This window comes from Aythya marila (genome assembly GCF_965140915.1).
Source record: "Aythya marila genome assembly, chromosome: 2".
Lineage (NCBI taxonomy): Eukaryota > Metazoa > Chordata > Aves > Anseriformes > Anatidae > Aythya > Aythya marila.
In genome coordinates, this window is record NC_139043.1 from 133,164,165 (window position 1) to 133,185,945 (window position 21,781).

The following is a 21,781-nucleotide window of genomic DNA, read 5'->3' on the forward strand; positions in this document are numbered from 1 at the left end:
TGAGCCCATGGGGTGTGGGGTCCAGTAGTGAGTGTGTGTGGTGAGGGATGCTCCTTCACTTGGACCCTAACCTCAGCGCCACAGCACCACAGAGGGCACAGAGTGGAGCCAGCACCAAGGCAGAGGCAATGAAGGCAGCAGTGGTGATGGGGTGCTACCAGCCCACACTCCCACCGATTTCAGACACCGGTCGAGCTGTGCTTTCTCCCCCGACATTCCCACTTCGGGACCTCCTTGCTCATCCTCACGCAGTCAGCACCAAGCCCTGGGGAACCACCAATACCTCCCTCAGCCGCCTGAGGCGACAGCGGCGCCATCTTCCCCCCCCCGCTGCGGAGGGCAGGGCCTCTTCCCGCGCCCCGCCCCGCGCTGCCCGCGGCCGGCGGCCATCTTGCGGCGGCTTGCGGGGCCCGGCTGCGGGGCAGCGCCGCCGCCATGAGCGCTGAGGCGGCCGACCGGGAGGCGGCCACGTCCAGCCGGCCATGCACCCCGCCACAGACCTCCTGGTTCGAGTTCCTGCTGGAGGAGCAGCTGCTGGAGCAGCACCTCAGGAAGCCCTCGCCCGGTGCGTGGCTGGAGGTGGGAGGGGTGGGGGGGAGAGGCACAGAGACGGGGGCTGTTTCACCGTCCCCTCCTCGCCGTGTTTTCGTTTTGCGTTTTTAAGTTACGGAAATGTTACAGGGAAGGTTTTTTTGTTGTTGTTGTTTTCGTTTTTAATGGAAAGTGCTGCTGGGTAAAATGAGTGCGGTGTGCAGCCGGGTTTCCCCAGTTACGGCTTGCGAGCATAAAGAGCTGCTGCCCCCCTGAGGGCTCCCTGCTGGACTGGATGGAGTTGCTTTGCTTTGGGCTGGAACGAATAAAAAGCTGTAACCCAAAGTGTATTGTAAATAACTTTTAAAACCAATATTTTATAGTAGCTGATCTTTTGAAGATCGGAGAGAAAAATCATTTTTTTCAGACCCTAGATTCTCCAAGCAGCTGGAGGAGATGGGAAGCACACCAGTGACAGTATTGTAGGTTTAAGTAAAATAGATTTAAGCACAGTCAGGCCATATCTTCTGTGCTCAGACCTTATTCTGCTATTTTCCAATAAAAAATATTGATGAACAGTTGTTTTTTTTTTGTCTTCGGTTCTTCAGAACAGCCCGAAGGTCCTGGGGAGACTGCCTTATTGTAAGGGAGAGATTTTGCAGCTTTCACATCTTTTAAAATCATACTTTTCTTTTTTTTCTTTTTTTTTCTAAATGTACACAGAAATAACAGAAGATGCTCATAAATACATTTAAGGTACAGAGAAGAAGTGTAAGCAGGCATGTATTCTTACAACAGCTAACTCTGATTTAAATGGACAGCAGTTATTTTCTGTAGATATGAGTACTAAAACTTTATTATTACAAAATAAGGAAAATAAATGAAAGTGTAAGAATGCAGTTTTTGTAGTCAAATAAACTTGAAGTTTAAATAAAGAGAAGTTAATCTGATTTGATTCAGCATAAACAAAATACCCCTTGGGATTAGAACCCATCAGGTGACAATGTTGTCCGTATAAATGATTAAGAGATAAGGTATTTGTGATCATGGCTGCAATAAGAAATGAATTTCTGGGCTTACGTGGAATTTGAAGAGAATTTGTTGTGTTTTCTGCAGATCCACCACCTGTACAGCTGATCGTCCAGTTCTTGGAACAAGCTTCCAAGCCATCGGTGAACGAACAGAACCAAGTCCAGCCACCACCTGATAACAAAAGAAACCGCATTTTAAAACTTCTTGCTCTTAAAGTTGCTGCCCATTTGAAGTGGGATTTGGATGTACTAGAGAAAAGGTATGGTCTGTTCTCTTCATATGGAAATTACTAAACTTAGAATCATAGAATCATTTACCTTCAGTGCTACCAAGTCCAACCATCAACCTGATCTACTTGTGGCTTAATTTTTTATTTTGACAAATGGATATTTCCTGTGCTTGCTATTAGGGCAGTATCTTTCTGAGATTAAGAGGCGTCTTGGGTCTGCCAGCTGAAATCAAATTCTGTTACATCCACAAGTTAGACATAAACAGACCAATGCTGTTAATAATTTAAAGATAAAATGCTTAGGTGCAAACATTCTGTTCTAAGACATCCAAATGCCTACTGTGTAAAGATGAGTTTTAGGTTATACTTTCTAGAATGACAAAAACACCTTAAGTTTCCCCATTCTGAAATGCATTAAGTTGGAGCTCTTGCTCCAGCTTTATAGTTGCAAAACGCTCCATATATTTGTGAGCTAGATCACTGAACTGTCTGTGGTTGAAATGGGCAATAGACAAACTGCTCCTCCTCCTGCCAATAATTTCAGTTACTGAATGGTCTTGCAAGGCCTGGAACTATTTGCTTTGGCATTGCTGAGCATTAGGGAATTACACTTAGTGGGGCAAGACTTGTTCTCCACTTCTTCAGTGTATGTTAGAGTTGCAGACACCTTGAAAGAAGAAAGTTCTTTGTTAGATAAAATTTAAGTTGACTCAGTTTATTGATTTTTTTGGGGTGTGTTTTTTAAATCATATTTTATTGTCTTATTTCTGTGGAGTTAATCTGAAAATTGCATGTTCCTTATCATGTGTTAGAGAAATTCACTAATTTCAGAAGTATTTTGAAAACTCTTCCTTCAAAGTAGTGATGAGGCTTGTCTCTCCAACTTTTCTTTGTGCTTCTTAATATATAAAGATCATAATGTTTTTTTTAAATAATGTGCTATCATGATTGATAAAATGACTTGGGATGAGATGTCCGTGATTTTTACCTATGAACTTCTTTACCTTTTTTTTCCCATATCTGTTATGTTATATTTATCTGCCGTAGTGGAGTGTTGTGAGGCTGGATTACTGCATCCTTAAGTACTTTTGCAAGGTGCTACGCAACTGCAGAGAATAAGCTTAAACCCTTATTGCGGTTAGTTATGAAAATATTGTACTAAAAGAAATATCTGGCATACAGTAGGGGTTTTTATACATAGTTTAGCTTTGAAATCAGATGTATATGAGTGCATACAAGAGGGCATCTTTAAGGCTGCTTCCCTTCTTGCCGGAGGAACTTCTACTGGCATTTATTGGTGGCATACTTTCTGTCAGTTAGTACCTCTTACTTTTGAAATATAGGTATAATCCTGATTAAAAAATCAGCCTTCCTGTTTGACAATGTTGGGCTGATTCTGGGATTCAGCACAGAATTTTTTTTTATTCTGAGAAATAATCTGAAGCCATTTCAATTCCTAATTCAGCATCTCTCTATATGCTAGGAAGAGTTCTCGCTCTGTGAGCTCACGAAGCCTCAGATTGTTCTCAGTGAAGAACTATGCTTTTTGATTTCTAACTGACAATACCCATAGTTTTAGTCAGGGTAGTTTAAAAAAGAACAGCAGCTTTTGAGCACAGCTTTTTCTAAAACTTCTGCTGTTATAGTTAATCGAATAATGTTCTGCTCTTGCCAATGCAAACAAGATTCCTGGACCTGCCATTAGTAAAAACCAGTGTGTGTGTTAGTTTAAAAATCATGGCGTGGTGACAGACGTTGAGTCTAATGGAACACAAGACATACAATTTATTAAACAAGGTTTCTGGCTTTAGTTGCTACAAATATGGTTTCATCTGGTTATTTTCAATGCTGGTTGCAAAAAATGCAACTTTGAAAAAGTTCAAGGTACTTTGGCAGAGTAGCAGATCACTGCTAATTTCAACCAATGTCCAAATTAGCAATATTGTTTCAGTTGTGTTAAATTACACCTCAAAAGCGTGGAGTGATGCAATCCAGCCTGCATGCCTTCCCATTTTATCAGGGAAGGTTCTGTCCCACCTAATGTATGGTGTTATGTACCACAGCTTACAGTGGAACTACAATGCTCTGTTCCAGTTCTTGCTATTAACTTCATCGTTTGGTGGCAGATGATGGCTCAAAAAGACATAATTGCACAGATAAATGTCTCCTTTACATGAGTGAAGTTCCACTTGAAATGCAAATATGGAAATGAAAACTGCTTACCTTCTGGGTGTATGATCTGGGGCTTATTTGAGGAGAATTTCTCACTCTTTGGGACCTATTGCTATAAATGAATGAATTATTTTTGGGATGTGTCTGAACAGACTAATGCAGTGTGCACAGAAGCAGATCAGCTCTGTCAAGATAACCTTCCACGAGCTTTACTGTCATTCCTAATAGTGGTTGTTGCTTTACATTCTGATCTAGAACATCATCAGATACAGAGCATTTCGTTATGCTAAGCAGACATACTAACCATACTAACCATGCCTTGTTAACTAGTACAAAGTAGTAGTGTGTATTATTTAAACATTCCAGAAGTAGAATTACTGTATGAAGTACCTGATTCTCTTCTTTCTGACAGTTTATCTGTTCCTGTGTTGAACATGCTCCTGAATGAGCTGCTGTGTATCAGCAAGGTTCCCCCAGGGACTAAGCACGTGGATGTAGACCTGTCCAGCATACCCCCAACCACTGCAATGGCCATACTGCTCTACAACAGATGGTAAACTCCTTCTATAGTGATTTTAAGATTATTGTCTTAGAAGTAAACATTGTTTTCTTCTTTCTATGTACCTGTATGTAGAATGAGAAAGAATCTTAAAGTACTAATAGAGTTGTGGCCTGTAAATGGCTTGTAGTGAGGAGCTTAAGCCTGAAAAGTGATTTTAAAGCTGGGTTTGTTCCCTGACAAAATGGTCAAGGTAGTGGTTTGAAGTGTCATCTCATAAAGATAAAAATAAAAATCTTATTACCATTTAGCTTTTTGTCAGCTTAAGAACATTTCTTAAATAGTAGAGGGTGTATAGTAATGGTTTAAAGTATCTGAAATGATAAACTGATATTTTTAAGAGGTGTGTCATCTTATTACACTTCTGAAGCTAATGCCATTCTTTGCTTAATTTTCTCCCTCCCTGTAGGGCAATAAGGACCATTGTTAAAAGCAGTTTTCCTGTAAAGCAAGTGAAACCTGGTCCACCTCAACTGAACGTGTAAGTTAGCAGTATGATTCATTTGAACTTCATGTGTATTTTATAATCAGAAATAGAATCTGTAATTGAAATAAATCATCTACGGTTGCTTAAAATGGTTAGCTGTAAGATTGAAAACTTGCATTAATTTCAAGTATATTCTTATTTTCCTGTCATGCATGCTCAATATACCTGTATGTCTGTGGTTCTACTTTTTTATTATGTTGTTATCTGTGACTTTGTAGAGGCATGAAAAATAGCAGAAGAAAGGGAGATGGCAGTTTCTCCGGGCAGAAAGCTTATTCTCTAGTTGAAACAATATATTTTTTTGCGTCTTGTTTGAACTTACATGGGCTTGCTTAGTACAGTTTTTTTACAACAATTCACAAAGTTATAGATAAGTGGTAATTTGCAAGTGTTTTATGTTAATTTTGTACTCTAGTATTAGATGAATAATATTCTGGCTTGTATGAGAGAGTCCGATAAGTTTGTTGATTAGAAACCCTGCTCATATTTCTGCTAGAGATCTTGAACTGTCCTATCTGTATCTGGGTCTGATCCTGAATCAGAAGATTCTATATGGGGAAATAGTTTTAAAATACTTCTACTTTTTACATAATCATGCAAACCCTGCTCCTGCCCCTCATGTATGCTTGTGAAGGTTTTAGCAGTGAAACTTCAACAGCTTGAGGCTGTTGAAGCTGATTGCTTCATGATGATTTTGCTAATATTAACGATCTGATATAAAAAGACAACAATGAACAAATACACAAGGAAATGAAGACTGAAACTTTCATTTTATTAAAACATATTCTTAAACTCTTCATTATATCTTTAAATTACATAATTCTGTATTTCAGAGAGATAACCAAGAATGTTTGGTGGTCCAGCGCAATGATGTTAAAAACAGTTAAGCAAAACGTTTTTGGAATTAGTTGTGCTTTAGAGCATGAAGTAAAATAATGGGATGGCTTGCTTTATAATTAAGGTGTTGACTACATCTCTCTTTCTTCAGGATGAACCAGATGCAGCAAGAAAAGGAACTAACTGAAAATATTCTGAAAGTGGTGAGACTTTATCCACCTCTAGTTTTTGCTTGAACCTACATATAACATGTATATGTAAATATACATATGTACATATGTAAATATGAATGGCCAGGAGATCAACAATTGCATCACAATTTTGTTGGATTTGGTACATTTATGTTACATTAGCCACTTCTAGCATTTTCAACAGTTTTGCTGTGTTTTGGACAGTGTTGTAGTGGATTTAGTATGGCATTTGTTTTGCGAGATTGAAGTATTCTTTCATCAGTCCATCCCTGGAGCCATATGAATGAAGCAAGCCTCTACAAAATGAGTGTGTGGTTAGTAAGACCATGCTGTGCTTGAGGTGTACAATCATATGGCAACAAAATATAATGCTTAACTTTTCTTAAGAGGATTTAGTAGGTGCATTTTCTGTATGTTGCTTTCAACAGAATGCAATGTGCTCAACAGAATGTGCTTAAAGTATTTTCCTTTGAGACAAGCAAGGAAAAATAAAACCTTTATTTCAGAAGTAGCCTAGCTCCTTTCCCTACTCTTGTACTTAGAATAAGTTAAAGGCTTTGCATTTATACTTAATTTCTTTTTTTTTTTTTTTTTTTTTTTTTTTTTTTTTTCAACTAAGTGAACAAAAATGATGTTTAACTGTTTCACCAATTTGTCCTAAATTCTGGAAAAATCTTGCTATTCAAAGAGAAGCTGCTTTTAGTTCACCTATGAAATAATAGCTGAGAATTTACAATTCAGCTGTTGGATAACTTAATGCTCCAGAAGTGGATAAACAGCCATAGGTGAAACTGGGAGAAAAATATTTTGTTTCCCTCTTGGAAGTAAGGGTCTGATCTTGTTTCTCTAAGTACCTGAAATTTCATTATTGTACAAGAAATACAGGAGCAGACAAGCGTATTAAGGAAATTTTCTTTGCTATCACTTTACTATGCTGTTAAATTTCTAGTATTTAAACACCAAGCTAAGCTTGAAAACCATTAATTTATTTTTTATAATGTATGTGAACTATTACAGTTGAAGGAGCAGGCTGCTGATTCCATCCTGGTGCTAGAAGGAGCACTTAAATTGAATAAAGATCTCTATGTCCACACGATCAGAACCCTGGATTTATTAGCCATGGAGCCTGGTATGGTGAATGGAGAAACAGAGAGTTCCACAGCTGGACTGAAAATCAGTGCGGAGGAGATACAGTGCCAGGTACTTTATGTTCTAGACTGAAGCTTCCAATTTGTTTCTTTAGACAAAATGTTGCGTGATGTTTTGAAATAAACCGCAGTATTTTTCTACTGATATTTTTGTGTTCTTTCTTCACTGCAGTAAAATGTTATTGAGGTCATTTTTATGTTATTAAAACTTCTTTCAACATTATAAATTTGTTGCTCACAAACAGCTTTTTCCTAGTCTGGAGTAAACCACTGTATGACAAGGACTGCTTATTGCACTCTTCTTACTATTCCGTGGAAATCATTCTGTAATTTTCTTAATGCCTGTGCAGAATTACTTACACTGAGATCACAGTTACAAAGGAAACAAAATATGGCGGAAAAGATACGCAGCGTGTGTCAATATAATAAATAAAACTGGGATTAGTTTAAATATCTGTAAAAACTGAGCTGAAATACTTAATGTTGACTTGAAATGTTATATAAATTTCCAAGATAACATGTTCTGTATCAATGCTGTTTACAGGTTTGCTATGACTTGGGTGCAATCTACTTTCAACAAGGAGCTACGAATGCAGCACTTCATGAAAACGCAAAAGAGAAGTTTTTCAAAACAAGGGAGTTGATTGCAAGGGTAATGAGTGTTTTATTACCGTGTATGTTCAGCTCTTCTAAAGAAAAAAGAAGTAAATCACACTACTTCCTTCTTCAGCAGTGTAAAGGTTATGTTACACACATTTTTTTAAAAGAAACTTCGTGGCATTTTGGCAGCAACTTCCATTGCTTTGTTTTACTTTTGGGTCTTGTTCAAAACGATATTGATCAGGTGTGATGTGTTACTGTTTTATTCTGTTGTGCATCGAATATTTGGTTATACAACTAGTACTGATGCAAGAGTAACATCTCCGGTGCTAATACTAACTTGACTAAGCAGTTAAATCCATGCCCACTGTGCTATTCTGGTAGTGCTGTTGTGTTTCTGAGGAAGGTAATCATACAGCATTTCCTATTCGTGTTTATGTAAATTTCTATTGGAAATGAGATCTGTGTTCTGACCGTTTACAAAAGATGACATTTTTATGTATATTATATTAATATTTCTGAAACTGCAAAACCCAAATTTTCATTTAAAAAGACAAAACGTGGTGTAAGCTGCAAAAAAGACAAAAACATAAGTGTGTACACGCATGTTCTTCTACTGTTTCATTGTTATTGGGAGAAACTGTGAGTCTCCATTTGTGCTTCAGAATTAAGTTTATGTTTCATAATACTTCATCACTCAGATTGAATCGACTATTCCTTTTCAGATTGGGTCATCATCACTTCACTGCACCATAGATGAAGAACGGTTGGCTGGGTACTGTCAAGCTTGTGGAGTTCTTACCTCGTCTGATGATGATGCATCTCAACAGGCAACTCCTTACAGTCAAATCGATAACTGTTTGAAAACTGGCAACTATCAGGTATTGCACTTAATTAAAGCCTGCTTCTAGTGGAGTTCTTTGTTTTTGTTGTTATGTGTTGACGATCCCATCTAATCTGTTATCTGTAACTATTGAATTATCCATTGGTGATTCATTCCAATGTGTTTGTGTTGCAGGACTTGGTGAAGATATTCCTTGAAGATAACCTAGCCCTCAGTTTACCTGTTCAGTTCAGGCAATCGGTGCAAAGAGAGCTGTTCCAAAACGCTCTACAAGGGTGAGATGTTAAATAATGGTCTGCTCAAGGTGGTTGAGAAGATGAGTTAAGATTTTCAAGTACATGAAGTCTTTAAAAAAAAAAAAAAAAAATTACATACACATTTTTAAATTTATAACTAGGTTAATGCCTCTGTAGAGGACTTCTAAAACTTGAAGTCAAAGCCAATCAGGCTGCCGTACTAAGCGTTAATATTGTAGGGGATGTGTACTTCATTTGGGAACTTTGGCAGCGTAGTTACCTGTGATTAGGAGCTTTGTGCACTGCTGAACCAGCCCAGTTTGCGTATCCTGAGATAAGTGAATATGCCTGAAGTCATCTTGGCTGTCAGCCGTGTGCGGGGAATGCTTACGAAGAGGAGATGCACCTGTGTGTTGGTCACTGCTCTAGTTGGAGTCCCAGTGGTGCTCAGGCTGAAGCAAAAATGAAGCTTGTGTGTGAAACAGAGCTGTAAGCAAGGAGGGAATTTTCTTTCAAAAAAAGTGAGGTCTTGGGTGAACTTAGGTAGATCCTGAGTAAATTTTTTTAGAGGGCAGTCATGGACAGAGGCACATGCTCCAGACTTGTCTCGGGGTCTGACACGTGGAGCTTTGCCTTGATACCAACTGCATTTGTCAGAGAAGTTCTGTGATCTTGGGTTTTGTGTTCATGCAGGAACGACGCTCTGGAAGAAGTTTGTTTCAAAATCTGCGTGTGCAACACCGTCCGTGATATATTGCAGGGTGAAATAATTGATGTTCAGTTTTGTCTGCTGTTCCTGAAACCCAACAAAGAGAAAATAGACTTCCTCCTGGAGGTAAGAAAATTACTGCCTGAAACTAGAAGGCGAGACAGTATTTAAGGAGGTATCTCTTTCCCCATGTAACTGTGTAACTGTTGCAAGTAATGCTTATGTTTCTGAGACAGAAAAATACTTTGTGCAATAACTTCTCAAACTTTATTCAACTTCTTTTTAGATAGCACAAATACGCTGTATGTAATCAGTCTTGTATCTATGTTGCTAGTTCATCTGTTCGGGAGGAACCCTTGTTGATTTACTGTTTCAGTTGGGATTTGAAATTGCTGGGTTTCCTGACCTCACTAAAATATATAGTGATATTACTGAACATCTCTTTTTGAGGAACAAAGAAACATTCTCCAAGACAGAGAGAGAGATACTAGAAAAAAATATTTGTGAAAGAGGACCGCTCTTGCCAGCTTTGTTGTAAAAACTAGCAAGTCATGAAACTATCCTGACATTCTGTATATGTGAGACTTTTGCTCTCAGTGAAGCTTTTTAGAAGTTGTTGCTCGGACTGGACTTACTCCTTCTGTTGCTGTGCCATTAGTTTCATATCTTCTGCTTAATTTGAGTCTTGTCTTTTGCATGTCAGTCACAGCTGCTCTCTTCAAGTATGTAGCTAATATTGTCCAATAATACTCTGAAATACAGAGCCAGCAAAAGCTGTTCCATCAACTGCTCGTATTGAGCATATTTCTCAAAAAAAACAACAACACCATGTAAGCTGGCAATTAAAGATAACTAAACAGTTGAATTTAAACTGTTGTATTTCTTTAAAGTTAATCCTAGTGGATCTTATGGTTTTGTGCTCAGAAATTTCAGTTCATTTTTAAACTTGTGCAAAAGGCCTTTATATACGTAACGATCTTTTTGACTGATTCATGCTGTGGTGTTCAGTCAGCACGCCTAAATATCAGGAATTGGATTGAAAAAAAAAGTAGATTGTGTCAAGGAAGATCAGTTGTCTGAAAAAGCTTCTTGTGTACAGAGAAAGCAATTTTGATCTGTCTGATAGCTGCGGTGTTTATCAGGTAACTGTCTTGCCTCCCTTGAGATGGAGGGTTACTAATAGGTAATTGTGAATCAGCACACTGTATCTAGCTAAATATTTTAAGATTTCTAAGCCCTGGCTTAGTTGTTATTGCTAACTTTTCCCCAGGCTTGTTCAAGATCAATAAACTTGGAAAATGCTTCTGAATCTTTGAAGAGAAAAATGGCATCATTTCTCAAGTATGTACTGGCTTTGATACCCTGAATTTGCATGTTGTAAGCAATGTAATGCAGCATAATAAATGCTTTTGAGAACCTATAACTGGAAAAATGATAAACTTCCTCCTTCTGATTGTTATTTTTTTTTCTTTACTTAGAAACTTGTGTTTGGATTTGGAAGATCTTCAGCTTGTCTTCATGATTTCATCTCATGATCTGTTCATAAAACTTCTGAAAGATGATGAACGGAAACTGCTCATTGATGAAATGCGGAAGAGGTCTCCTAGGATCAACCTGTGCACAAAACCTGTGACTTCTTTTTATGATATCCCAGGTAATATTCAGTGTTTCCATAAATTTATATCTGTGCAGTTACACAGTAACCTCAGGCATGGAAATAGGTGCAGATCTCTTTTCAGATCTGTCTTCTAGTTTAGAACTAGTTTAGAATGGGTTTTAGAGCAAATACTTCCAACTTTTAGCCAATGAATGTCCTGCTTGTTCAAGAACATTGTTCTTCTGCTTGTATCTCAAGTGAGTATATGCTAAAATAAGTGTGTGCTACTAGACCAAGCCAAAGAGAGGTGTGGCAGTTGGTTTGAACTGAATCTGACTAGCAGCTTTTTGCAGGGAGGGTGTATTCCTGCCTCTGGACTTACACCAGCACTAATGTTTGTGTGACTGGTGAGCAGTCAAATGTCATCTACTCAGGAATGATAAGGCTCTACATTATCAAGGAGTGCCCTGGAGACCTCATTTGTTTTTTTTGTTGTTGTTGCTCCTAGCTTCGGCAAGTGTCAATATTGGCCAGCTTGAACATCAGCTCATATTGTCAGTAGACCCTTGGAGGATTCGCCAGATCTTAATTGAATTGCATGGTATGACTTCAGAACGCCAATTCTGGACAGTCTCAAACAAGGTAATTTGTTTCAATATGACAGACTAATTTGAGGACTGGTTAGGCATTGTATCACAATGAACAGTAAATATTTTGCTGTGGAATGTAAATGGATTTTTTTCAATTTTCTCTCTGCACAATCCTTCAGTAATAATAATGAGATGTATCTAAACTCATATTTTGAATGAAAAAGGTGGAACCTTCACGCTAAACTGACTGTATCACAACTTTGCCTTGTGAAAAAGTAAATTTCTGTCATTTTTGCTTTCAGTGCTCTGACCAGTTAGCAATATTATTTTAGTTTAAATTCTGTCATGGAATGTAGCTGTTTAGCTGGGAGCAAGAGAGGGAGTACTTTTTTTTCTTAGGTAAGAATTTCTTGTCTTTTTGTGTTTTTCTTTTTTTTTCCAAATTACTGCATGTTCACATATGAACAAACAAACCTATGTGCATATGAACAAAGTGGGGTAGGCAACAATTTTTAATGTAATTCTGTCTGTCTGAACTATACATTACTGCTGATTAGATGTAAACATTTCTGCAAACGGCACTTAGAAATCGATCATTTTTTGACATCTGAGTTTTATTTTCAGTGCTTAAGCAAAGATGTGAATTCTAAAACCCTGTGCAAATGTCTTGCATGTTTCTCTCTCAGTGGGAAGTACCAAATGTTTACGGCAATGTTATTTTAGGAATCAAAGATAACCTGACTAGGGACTTGGTCTACATCCTTATGGCGAAGGGATTACACTGCAGCGCAATCAAGGTGAGCAAGCTGTCTGAAGTTACTGGTGAGTTAGTTTGAACAAAAAATATGGAAAGCCCTTTTTGAGAAAAAGAACTGAAGAAATGGGAGGTGAAAGAGATCTAGTAACAAGCTCTGGGTGTAATATCATAATTAAATATTCCTGTCTCACAAAGTTCCAGAGCAAGGGTAGTGGCATTGCGCTGAGTTGGGTTGGGGGATAATTTAGTTCATACAAAGTCTTGTTTAGGATATACTAAATCACGTTGCACCTAAACCCAACGTTGATTTGACACATTGATGTTCTTTTGGCTGTTCTACTTAAAGAATTTGCTGGAATGCTCTTTTACTTGCCTTGTAATTGACTATAGTATAGTCTGTTAAAACTACAAGGCAGAACTGAACTGTCTAAGTAATATGCCTGTAGTTAACTTTTTTGGTATGTTTAAGCAAAAACTTCTTGTTCTGTTTGAAAGATTTGGACCTGTGAGAGCTATTAAGCTAAACAGCAAGTCCAAAAGGACCCAAAAATGTAAATGATTATTGGTAGTTTCTTAAGGAATGCTGACAATAATGGATGCAAAGGCTTCTTCAGCCAGGATTTTAGCTCTTAGACTTCTTTTTTTTCTCATGAATCCATTCAGAGCCATTAATGTGTATCCTCTTTGTTGCAGGATTTTGTCCATGCAAAGCAACTTTTTGCTGCTTGCTTGGAGCTTGTGACAGAGTTTTCTCCAAAACTCCGTCAAGTCATGCTGAACGAAATGCTGCTTTTGGACATCTACACTCACGAAGCTGGACCTGGTGCCAATGGAGAACGTCCTCCTTCTGATCTGATAAGCAGAGTCCGAGGATATTTGGAAATGAGAGTACCTGGTGAGTGCATTGCTGTTTTTCCTGAGACACCATAAAGCACAAAGAGAAGGAGAAAGCAGTAGCTTTGTATTTAGATAAAACATTTCAGTATATATTTATATAACTTTTAATATGTAGTGTATTTTCCAATGTAGTATGTTGGAAAAACAGTGAAGTTTGATGTGTTATTTCATGAGTCTTTAGAAATTCATTTAGCTTTAGAAGATGGAAATGGGAGCAACGACATCATGATGCCTACGTGTTGCTGAACATTGACAGTTTCTCTTTAGTGCCACTTAAAGGGTTCGAAGGGGATAAATGTGTCTGCACTTTATCTGAAAAGTTTAATTAGTTATTGAAGTAGTCTACGTGGTTTCACACTGAGGGAGTTGGGTAGTGCTGTTGCTGTTGGAGGGCTGGGCTTTTAGGGCTGGGCATCATTTTGTCTGTGACAGGTCATACAAAACAAAAATGGTTAATTAAAGGAAATTAATTTTGCTTGATTTTATATAATGCTGTTTTCCTCAAAAATAAAAAAGACCCCGTTTCCTTCCAGATATTCCTCTTCGACAAGTTATAGCTGAAGAATGTGTTGCCTTCTTGTTAAACTGGCGTGAAAATGAGTATTTGACCATGCAAGTTCCATTACCTCTGGTTCAAACCAATCCTTACGTAAAGGTAACAGCTGTTCTGTCTCAAATCCTTGTAGGACTGTAACTGATGTAACTGACTTTTTCTTCTTGAGGTCTCTCGTACTTCTAGAAGCACATACATTTCTGCCACAAGTTTGTCACGTTTTTATTGCTACAATGAGTAAAGTCTGGTAAAGAAGACAGAGCAAGGCTAAACAACAAATGTGCTTGACAGCTGGCAGAAGATTTGTGGGCTGTGCTGCAGAACAGATGAACCGAACTGCATCGTAGCCCTTGTCATCTGCCAGCTGAGGTTGGGTCCCTGAGCATCAGGCACGTGTGGTAACAACCCCCGAGCTGGCTGCTGAAACCCTATAGCAGCACCTCGGGGAAGGACTCGCCTCTCAGCTGGGATTCAGCCTAGGTTTATGTGGCAGAGCTGAGAAGTGTAAAGATATCAGGCTTTGTCTCTGTCATCTTTCTGTTCTAAAGACACCAAATGCACTGTAAGGGTTCCATTTCTGAACCCAATATCAGTGTTTAATTTCTGGGGACACTCAAGCACTGCTCTTGTTGAAACCTGGCTTTCAAACTGGTTTTATAGTAGTGTTTTTACATCAGTCAGGCAATAAAGCTGAAGCTGAATGCTGATTGTATTACAGGACACATTTTTGGCCTGCTCTGGTTGCCTGTTGTGCTTCCTGTAAATTCCCTTTTGACCCTTAGATTTCTCTGTGTAGCAGAGGGTGCCAGCACAACTTCATTTTTGCTTTAGTTCAGATTAATTGTTATATGACAGTTATGGGTATTTGAGGGATCAAGTGTTTGTAAAACTATATTATATACAACCTAAAAAAAATCTATATATTTGAGTAAGCTCCTGAAAACAAGTTTTACATTCTACTTGTCATAATGAAATACACCATAAGGGAAGTAGGAAAGGGATAATGTTTTGTTTAATTCTCATCTTCCAGATTACAGGTCAGGGTCCTCTGCTGCAAAGCTTAGTTCTGTTGCTATGTAGTTTGGGAGCTTAAAATTGTTTGCTTAGCCATCTTAAATACCGATAATTCCTTTGCTCCAGTCAATATTCAGAGAAGTTCTGTCTGCTTACTGTATTTCTTCTTTTGTGTTGCACAGCTGGGACAGTTGCTGGCTGCTACATGCAAAGAACTTCCAGGTCCCAAAGAAAGCAGACGGACAGCTAAAGACCTCTGGGAAGTGGTTGTACAAATCTGCAGTGTATCCAACCAGCACAAACGGGGGAACGATGGCAGAGTGAGTTTGATAAAACACAGGGAGTCTACGCTAGGCATTATGTACAGGTATCTTTTCTTAAGTTACTTTTAAGATTTTTTGTTTGATTTGTATACTTAACCCCAAGTCCCAGTCAAGAGCTGACTGTATTCCACATCGTAGTGGTGGCAGCAGCTGAAGAACTCTGATTTTTCCTTTTAGTTACCTGATCTCTGCTTGCCTTAGTGTTAACTGATGATGGATTTAGGACTCTGATTTGTCCAAACAGTATGTTCAGCCTCTCCTTAAGTCCAAGACTGACTATAAACTGCCTGTTATGATAAAATCTGAAATGTGTGGTTATACAGAACGGCTTTATGTACTAAAAACTTGAACAAATGTTCCTCTGTCAAAAGTATGGGTTTCTCCTTTGCCTTTCTTGAGTAAATCGGGTCCACGTGCATCTAAAGGCCAGCTGCTTTTGCTTACGTTGATGTGGGATGGGTAGAAGAGGGTTCCTGCTTGTTTTATGTCTTAATTGTACACCCTGGCAAGAAAAAGGAAGCCCTACAGGTGTACTTTAGGATCCTGAACCTCTTCTGACCCCTGTAATTCAGACAGTGAAGGGCAGTGCCCCTGTTTTTATTGTGGGGAAAGAATCAGCAAAACCTTTCCAAACAGGCTGTGCTTGTCTGGCTTGCTTATGGTGACAATTTCTGATGTGGCATGACAAAATAAATAAATAAATAAATAAATCAATATGCATTACAAACGATCACTGTGTACCCTATTCTGTAAGCTTGTAGGTTGTTGTTGCAGTCCTAACTTGGAGATTTCCAGTACAGTTCAATGTCTGACTCAATACAAAATGATTTTCATGCCTTTTGTAGCTTGATAAACAAGACACAATCTGTTATTTTAACCTTTTCTTAATTATAAAAATCAAACTTTTCAGTGACTGTATTGAAAGTGAATGACCTGACTGAACGTTTCCACTTATACACTCTGCATTTGTAAGCTTAGAGCTGACGGGTTGTTTTGGCAGATGAAGAATTTGCTTTGCTGACAATTATTTCCAGTGAATTAAGTTTGTATATGCTGTCAGTGGCGGTCGATTACTTACACAGATCTTTGTGTCCCTGATTTAGGAGTGAATTGCTGTCCTTCATCAAAAAGCTTCGGGTAAGTTAGAGCTGACTTGGGAATGTGTGTACAGTCAGAACTTCCTTCTGGTGTAACACCTCTCTGGAATTTAACAGGAAATGTCCAGAAAATGTAATAGCAATATAGATGTTTTCATATGGCTGAAGAACTAAATTTATTTCACCTGACACAGCAGTGTTGAATAGCTTAATGTTGAACAAATTGATCCTGAATTCTGACAGTAGAATTTAGTTAACACGAATTTATTCCAGTTATCATGCAGATTTATGTACTTGGAATTCTTGGGAAATCATTTCTTTTGGAGGGAGGAGGAAGCTGCTACTTGCCTCAAAATTAAGCAGCAGAAGTAAAAGGAAGGGAAACTGCTCAGTGTGTGTGTGTGTAAATGCACAGAAAGATGTAGTATACCTAGCATAAGTTTAAGGTTAGTCTGTGGGAGGGGAGAGGTGTACAAAGTCAAAATAAATTTTATATTCAAGGAGTTATTCAGGAAGGTCTAAAATAATTGAAAACTCCTTAAATTTTCTCTGTCTTCCTGTGCTGCAGGATTCTTAATGAAGTACTGTCCTATTTCAGTAGGAAATAATGATGTCAGAACTTCTGACATAGCTTTAAAGCTTAGGGAAGAAAGTGGATTTCTGTTAATTTCATGGGAACGTCCATCTCTTTTTTCCTTTTCCTTCCAGGAACCATTGGTTTTAACTACGATATTGTCCCTGTTTGTCAAGCTTCATAATGTTCGGGTTAGTACGTATAAAGATCACATTGGGATCTCTTGAAGCATTTCCCTTTGTAAATTCTTTTACTCTCTCTCTTCTCTTAGGAAGATATCGTGAATGATATTACAGCAGAGTACATTTCCATCTGGCCTTCCTCTATTCCCAAGTAAGACGATACTAACTCAAAATACAGTTTTCAAAATATACTTAGATTAATTGGTCTGGTTCCAGTTACTGTGGACTAGTTACTGTGTGCTAGTGTCATTTCTGCCATCACTGACCCCTGTTTGCAGATGAGTTGGTCTGGGTGCGTGGAGGTTTCTGCTCTTGATTTGATGGTAATGATAGAGAAGCAGATGCAAGAAACAGGATTTTTTTTTTTTTTTTCGGGTGCTTCACTGAGCTGTATGGCTGTGAGCCATGTAATATTTTAATATAAAATAACCTTTTTTTGAAGTGTTTGATTAATTGCCAAAATACTAGTGGCATATGGTGTGTATGGCTTTGTCCTGGCCAGATTGAGCTGTGCTTCTCCAGTTTAGAGAAGTTCAGAGAGTTCATAGGCTCTGTGGGGCTAGAACCTCATTGTTTCAGCCTCTGTGTGTGTGTCATACCTGGGGGCATTTTGGTGTATATATGATTATATGTATATATATTTTGGTGTGTATAGATTTTGGTGTATATTAGAAAGCCAAGCAGAAGATGGTTTTTAGTCTGTTACCAGAACTTAGTTATAGGGTGAAGAAAAAAAACACATGTTTTTAAAAATGGAGATTCCATGTGACCCTTAGGAAAGGCTGCCCAAGCAATGTGTCAAGCTATATTAGCAGCTTTCCTTTCCGAGCTAGTTCCATAAATTCTAGAGCTTGCTGTCTGTGGCTGCTTGTGCAGATGCTGTGATAATTGAGGGTGGTTTCAGGTGCACGATCTTTACTGATGTTATTTTTGCTTGACATTTAATGCAAAAAGCGGTTTGGACTTAAACTAGATGTGAACTCAGATTACTGCTGTAAAAAAAGAAACGATTACTTAGGATTTTTTCTACTTTTTTTTTCCCTTTAGCCTTCAATCAGTGGATTTTGAAGCGGTGGCTGTAACAGTAAAAGAGCTGGTCAACTATGCGTTGACTATCAACCCAAACAACCACTTCTGGTTAATTATCCAGGCAGATATTTATTTTGGTAAGTGAAACCAACATCTGGGTTTTGGCATGTCTATAGGGGCGCTTCTTCTTTTGAAATTTGCCTACCTTCATAACCTTTGTTGTATCTCCTTATATGAAAAGAAGCTTAAGTGATAAAACTTTAAAATCTTTGGGGGCGGTTGTGTAGGTGAATTCACCGAGGAGGTATCTAAGTTGCCAGACTGAGCTTTCAGTGGGGACTTGATTTTAGGGTAAGGGAAACTTTACTGTAAGAGCTGTGATTAATTTCACTTCTTTTAGTGGGTACAGTCAGTTCTTGAGTGATACAGTAATGCAAACCTGTAACGTTAGAGTCTCTTACTAAGTGAATGAAGGTTTTGTGGCTAGTGCTTGCATTTAAGGTGGAGATCAGCTTTACTCTGCTCAAGTAGAGGTGTTTTGTGTTTTATATAGGGAAATATCTAGGGTTTGTAAATGAGGAAGCGTGAACTCCTGATCCAGTGCTGGTTGTGATGGGAAGCTCTTTCCTATCTCTCTGTCCTCACCTCCCACTTCCCACAGGGAAGGCATATGAGCTGAGAGAGAGATGCTGAGGAATGGGCTTTCAGAAGCCAGCCACACAAGCACAGTACTACCGTGCTAGAGGAGGATGTTGTCATTGCCATCTTCAAAAGAACGCAGGCATTTCTTGGGCCGAAATTTTCTGTAGGCTCTGTTCTAGGGGAATTTAGCATTGAAGCCAGATTGTTCTTCTCTGGCAACAAAGCAGATAGCAGAGGCAAAGCTGGTGCTCTGGGCTGTTGCAGGAGGCAAGGTGCGTGTTTCTAAACCTCTTTTTGAGCTGGAAACGTGGCTGTGCTGTGCGGTAAGCTGCAGTGCAGAAATTCTAGCCTGTTGATTTAAAAGGAGAAGGATTTGTCTAGAAGACAAATTCTTGCTGAAGATGAGGTGAGGTTTGGGCTCCCCTCTTAAATATGGGGGAGCGATTTGAGGTTATGAAGTGATAGCATTTAGTGCTTGTATGAAGTGGGACAGCATCCCAGAAGCTTCCAAAGGGAATTTAGCTGAGATGCTAATGTCCAAATAATTCTGTAAACATCTGAGCTGAGTCTTAGAACTAACTGCTGTGTTTACTTTAAAGTCCTTGTTTTGGCTTTTTTTTTTTTCCCACTACAGCAACAAATCAATACTCGGCAGCCCTCCACTATTACCTGCAGGCAGGAGCTATCTGCTCAGACTTCTTTAACAAGATGGTACCACCCGATGTGTTCACAGACCAGGTGAGCTGGGGTGTTGAAATAGGATTTAGATGTACAGAAATAACCTTTGGGGTTTGGTCAGCACCCTAATCCTCTGAGGATAGAGAATTGCTAACTACAAAACCTTAGAAGTCACAGGAAAGTGTGCGTGCAATGCACTGTAACAATGACAGGCCCATGCTTTTCAGGACTGTCTAAGCGCAGGGGAAGTGGCTGTTTTCATGCCCTATCCCATTGCTTCTCCTTGTGTTTCTGTTCGTGTTTAAGTGAGCATTTCACACTGCTGTTTCTTCCCCTGTTAATTCTGACCGGTCACAGCCCCATCCAAGCCTTGCGTCAGGCTGCTCCTGCAGGCAGCAGGATAAAAGGTGAAGCTTTTATCGAAAGTCAAAGCTGCAGCCCTGCTCCTTTGCCAGAAACGCTGTGCTTTGCTCTGTAGCACACATCACACTTGGGAGAACTCTCCTGCATCGTGAAAGCTCAGGTGGTCAGTGGAGTGTGCACAAAACCCAAGGACAGGGAAAGGGGTTAGAAGACTGTAGATGGTTATTTAACTGATCCCTTTTAGTTAATAAATAGATAAATACAAATTTGTTGCTGTTTGTGTTCCTATATCCTATGCTAGCATTCTGAAACTCTTTTTTTTAACCATTCTGTAGGTGATAAAAAGAATGATAAAGTGTTGTTCTTTACTCAACTGTCACACCCAGGTAAGAGCTGAAATGTGATATCAAGTAAAATGTGTCTAAATATTTTGACTTCAAAAGCCTGGGGGGGAGAACTTACTACGAGTAAAACTGCATCTGACTTCCCTTGCAAACGCAATCTGCATTAAAATCTTTTGTCACCACTGCTTCTAATGCACAAAATGGACCCAAATTAACAGGCAACTAAATAAGTGCTTGGAAATGTTGCAGAAGTAGAAACAGTCTGAGGGGATTCTGTCCTATTTTTATCTTAGGTTATATATTTTTAATTTTTGCAGAGGTGGCCTTGTTCTACAAGATAACCACACATGGCAAGTGTTGTTCAGCGGGGCTGTTTGTTCTCCAGGAAGTAACAAAGTTATAATAGCTCCTGTAGCAGGGCCTAGTAAATACATCCAGAACCCTGGAAGCCAGGTGCATCCCTTCAAATTTGACTAAGCAACTTTGTTTTTTCCTCCTTTAGGTATTCCTGTCAGTATTTCAGAAGGAGCTATGTAGGCCCTTGAAGTTGAGGTGCTTAGGAGATGCTTGGGGTGGGAAGGAGCCCTTGGTTAGGTCTCAGAGCTGGGTGGGGTTACCGATGTGGCAGATTTCCATTTGTGGGGCACTAAGGCTGTGAAGTCACCTCTGAGCCTTTCCTTACAGGTAGCTATTTTATGCCAGTTCCTCAGAGAAGTGGACTATAAAACTGCGTTCAAGGCACTGCAGGAACAAAACAGGTAATTATTACTGTACAGCTTCCATTATGGACACTTACCTGTAACATCCATATGTAAATGTGTCACTAATTTGTGTTTTCTTTCAGTCATGATGCCATGGATTCCTATTATGAATACATTTGGGATGTCACGATTTTGGAGTACTTGACGTGTATCCTTTCGTTAGAATGCTGCTAGCTTGTAGGGGGGGTGTGCTCACGGCTGGAGAGAGTGCCTTCTGCACAAGTATCTCCTTAATTTACCTTCAGATCTCCACCACAAAAGAGGAGAGACCGACAAGAGGCAGATAGCGGTGAGTTACCAGAGGGTGCTGCGGGGACTTCCTGAGTGTTTCTTTCCTTCCCTGCAGCAGTCCTTGAAAATAATAATTGTCACTTCCAGTTTTAATTTCATCACATACATCAGCAGCCAGACTTCTAAGAATTAAGCTTGTATTCAGATGTTTCAGCTTTACTGGACTGACTGCTGCTCATGATGCCTCTCTCCTCTTTTATTTAAGATCAAAGCCATTGGGCAGACAGAGCTGAATGCCAGTAACCCCGAGGAGGTCCTACAACTCGCTGCACAGAGAAGAAAGAAGAAGTTCCTTCAAGCAATGGCAAAGCTTTACTTCTAGGCTAATGCTGGAAGACCACTCCGAGATTTGTGAAAATGAAGAGAAAAATTCTTCCACAACTTTATTTTTAAAATTCATTTAAACTTTTATACAACATTTACAGTCTGGTATCTTTCATTTAGAAATAGATGAAATCTTATAATAAAACCCCGTATCTTTACAAACTGTACAGAAGGCCTGAACCAACAACTT

General features: G+C 39.0%; 1 protein-coding gene across 1 annotated transcript; it reads left to right on the forward strand.

Annotated features, from left to right (window-relative positions):
- The first annotated feature begins 372 nt into the window (after positions 1-372).
- On the forward strand, positions 373-21,685 carry INTS8 (integrator complex subunit 8). The gene is made up of 27 exons (XM_082752704.1): positions 373-565; positions 1,648-1,822; positions 4,377-4,517; positions 4,933-5,004; positions 5,999-6,050; positions 7,056-7,238; positions 7,731-7,838; positions 8,512-8,667; positions 8,805-8,905; positions 9,560-9,701; positions 10,846-10,916; positions 11,054-11,229; positions 11,681-11,814; positions 12,449-12,559; positions 13,213-13,414; positions 13,950-14,071; positions 15,166-15,350; positions 16,410-16,443; positions 17,112-17,168; positions 17,249-17,310; positions 18,207-18,325; positions 19,465-19,568; positions 20,207-20,257; positions 20,900-20,973; positions 21,060-21,124; positions 21,222-21,265; positions 21,473-21,685. The coding sequence occupies exons 1-27, from the start codon at positions 436-438 to the stop codon at positions 21,587-21,589; spliced, it is 2,988 nt and encodes a 995-aa protein (XP_082608830.1). The 5' UTR covers positions 373-435; the 3' UTR covers positions 21,590-21,685.
- Positions 21,686-21,781: the final 96 nt, after the last annotated feature.

What these genes read in the sequence shown, in the direction of transcription:
- INTS8 (XM_082752704.1), top strand. Translation starts at nt 436, where the DNA reads ATGAGCGCTGAGGCGGCCGACCGGGAGGCGGCCACGTCCAGCCGGCCA. An exon ending in AAATAGACTTCCTCCTGGAG is followed by an intron (nt 9,702 to 10,845) that starts GTAAGAAAATTA and finishes ACTTTTCCCCAG; the next exon opens with GCTTGTTCAAGATCAATAAA. An exon ending in ACGCTAGGCATTATGTACAG is followed by an intron (nt 15,351 to 16,409) that starts GTATCTTTTCTT and finishes TCCCTGATTTAG; the next exon opens with GAGTGAATTGCTGTCCTTCA.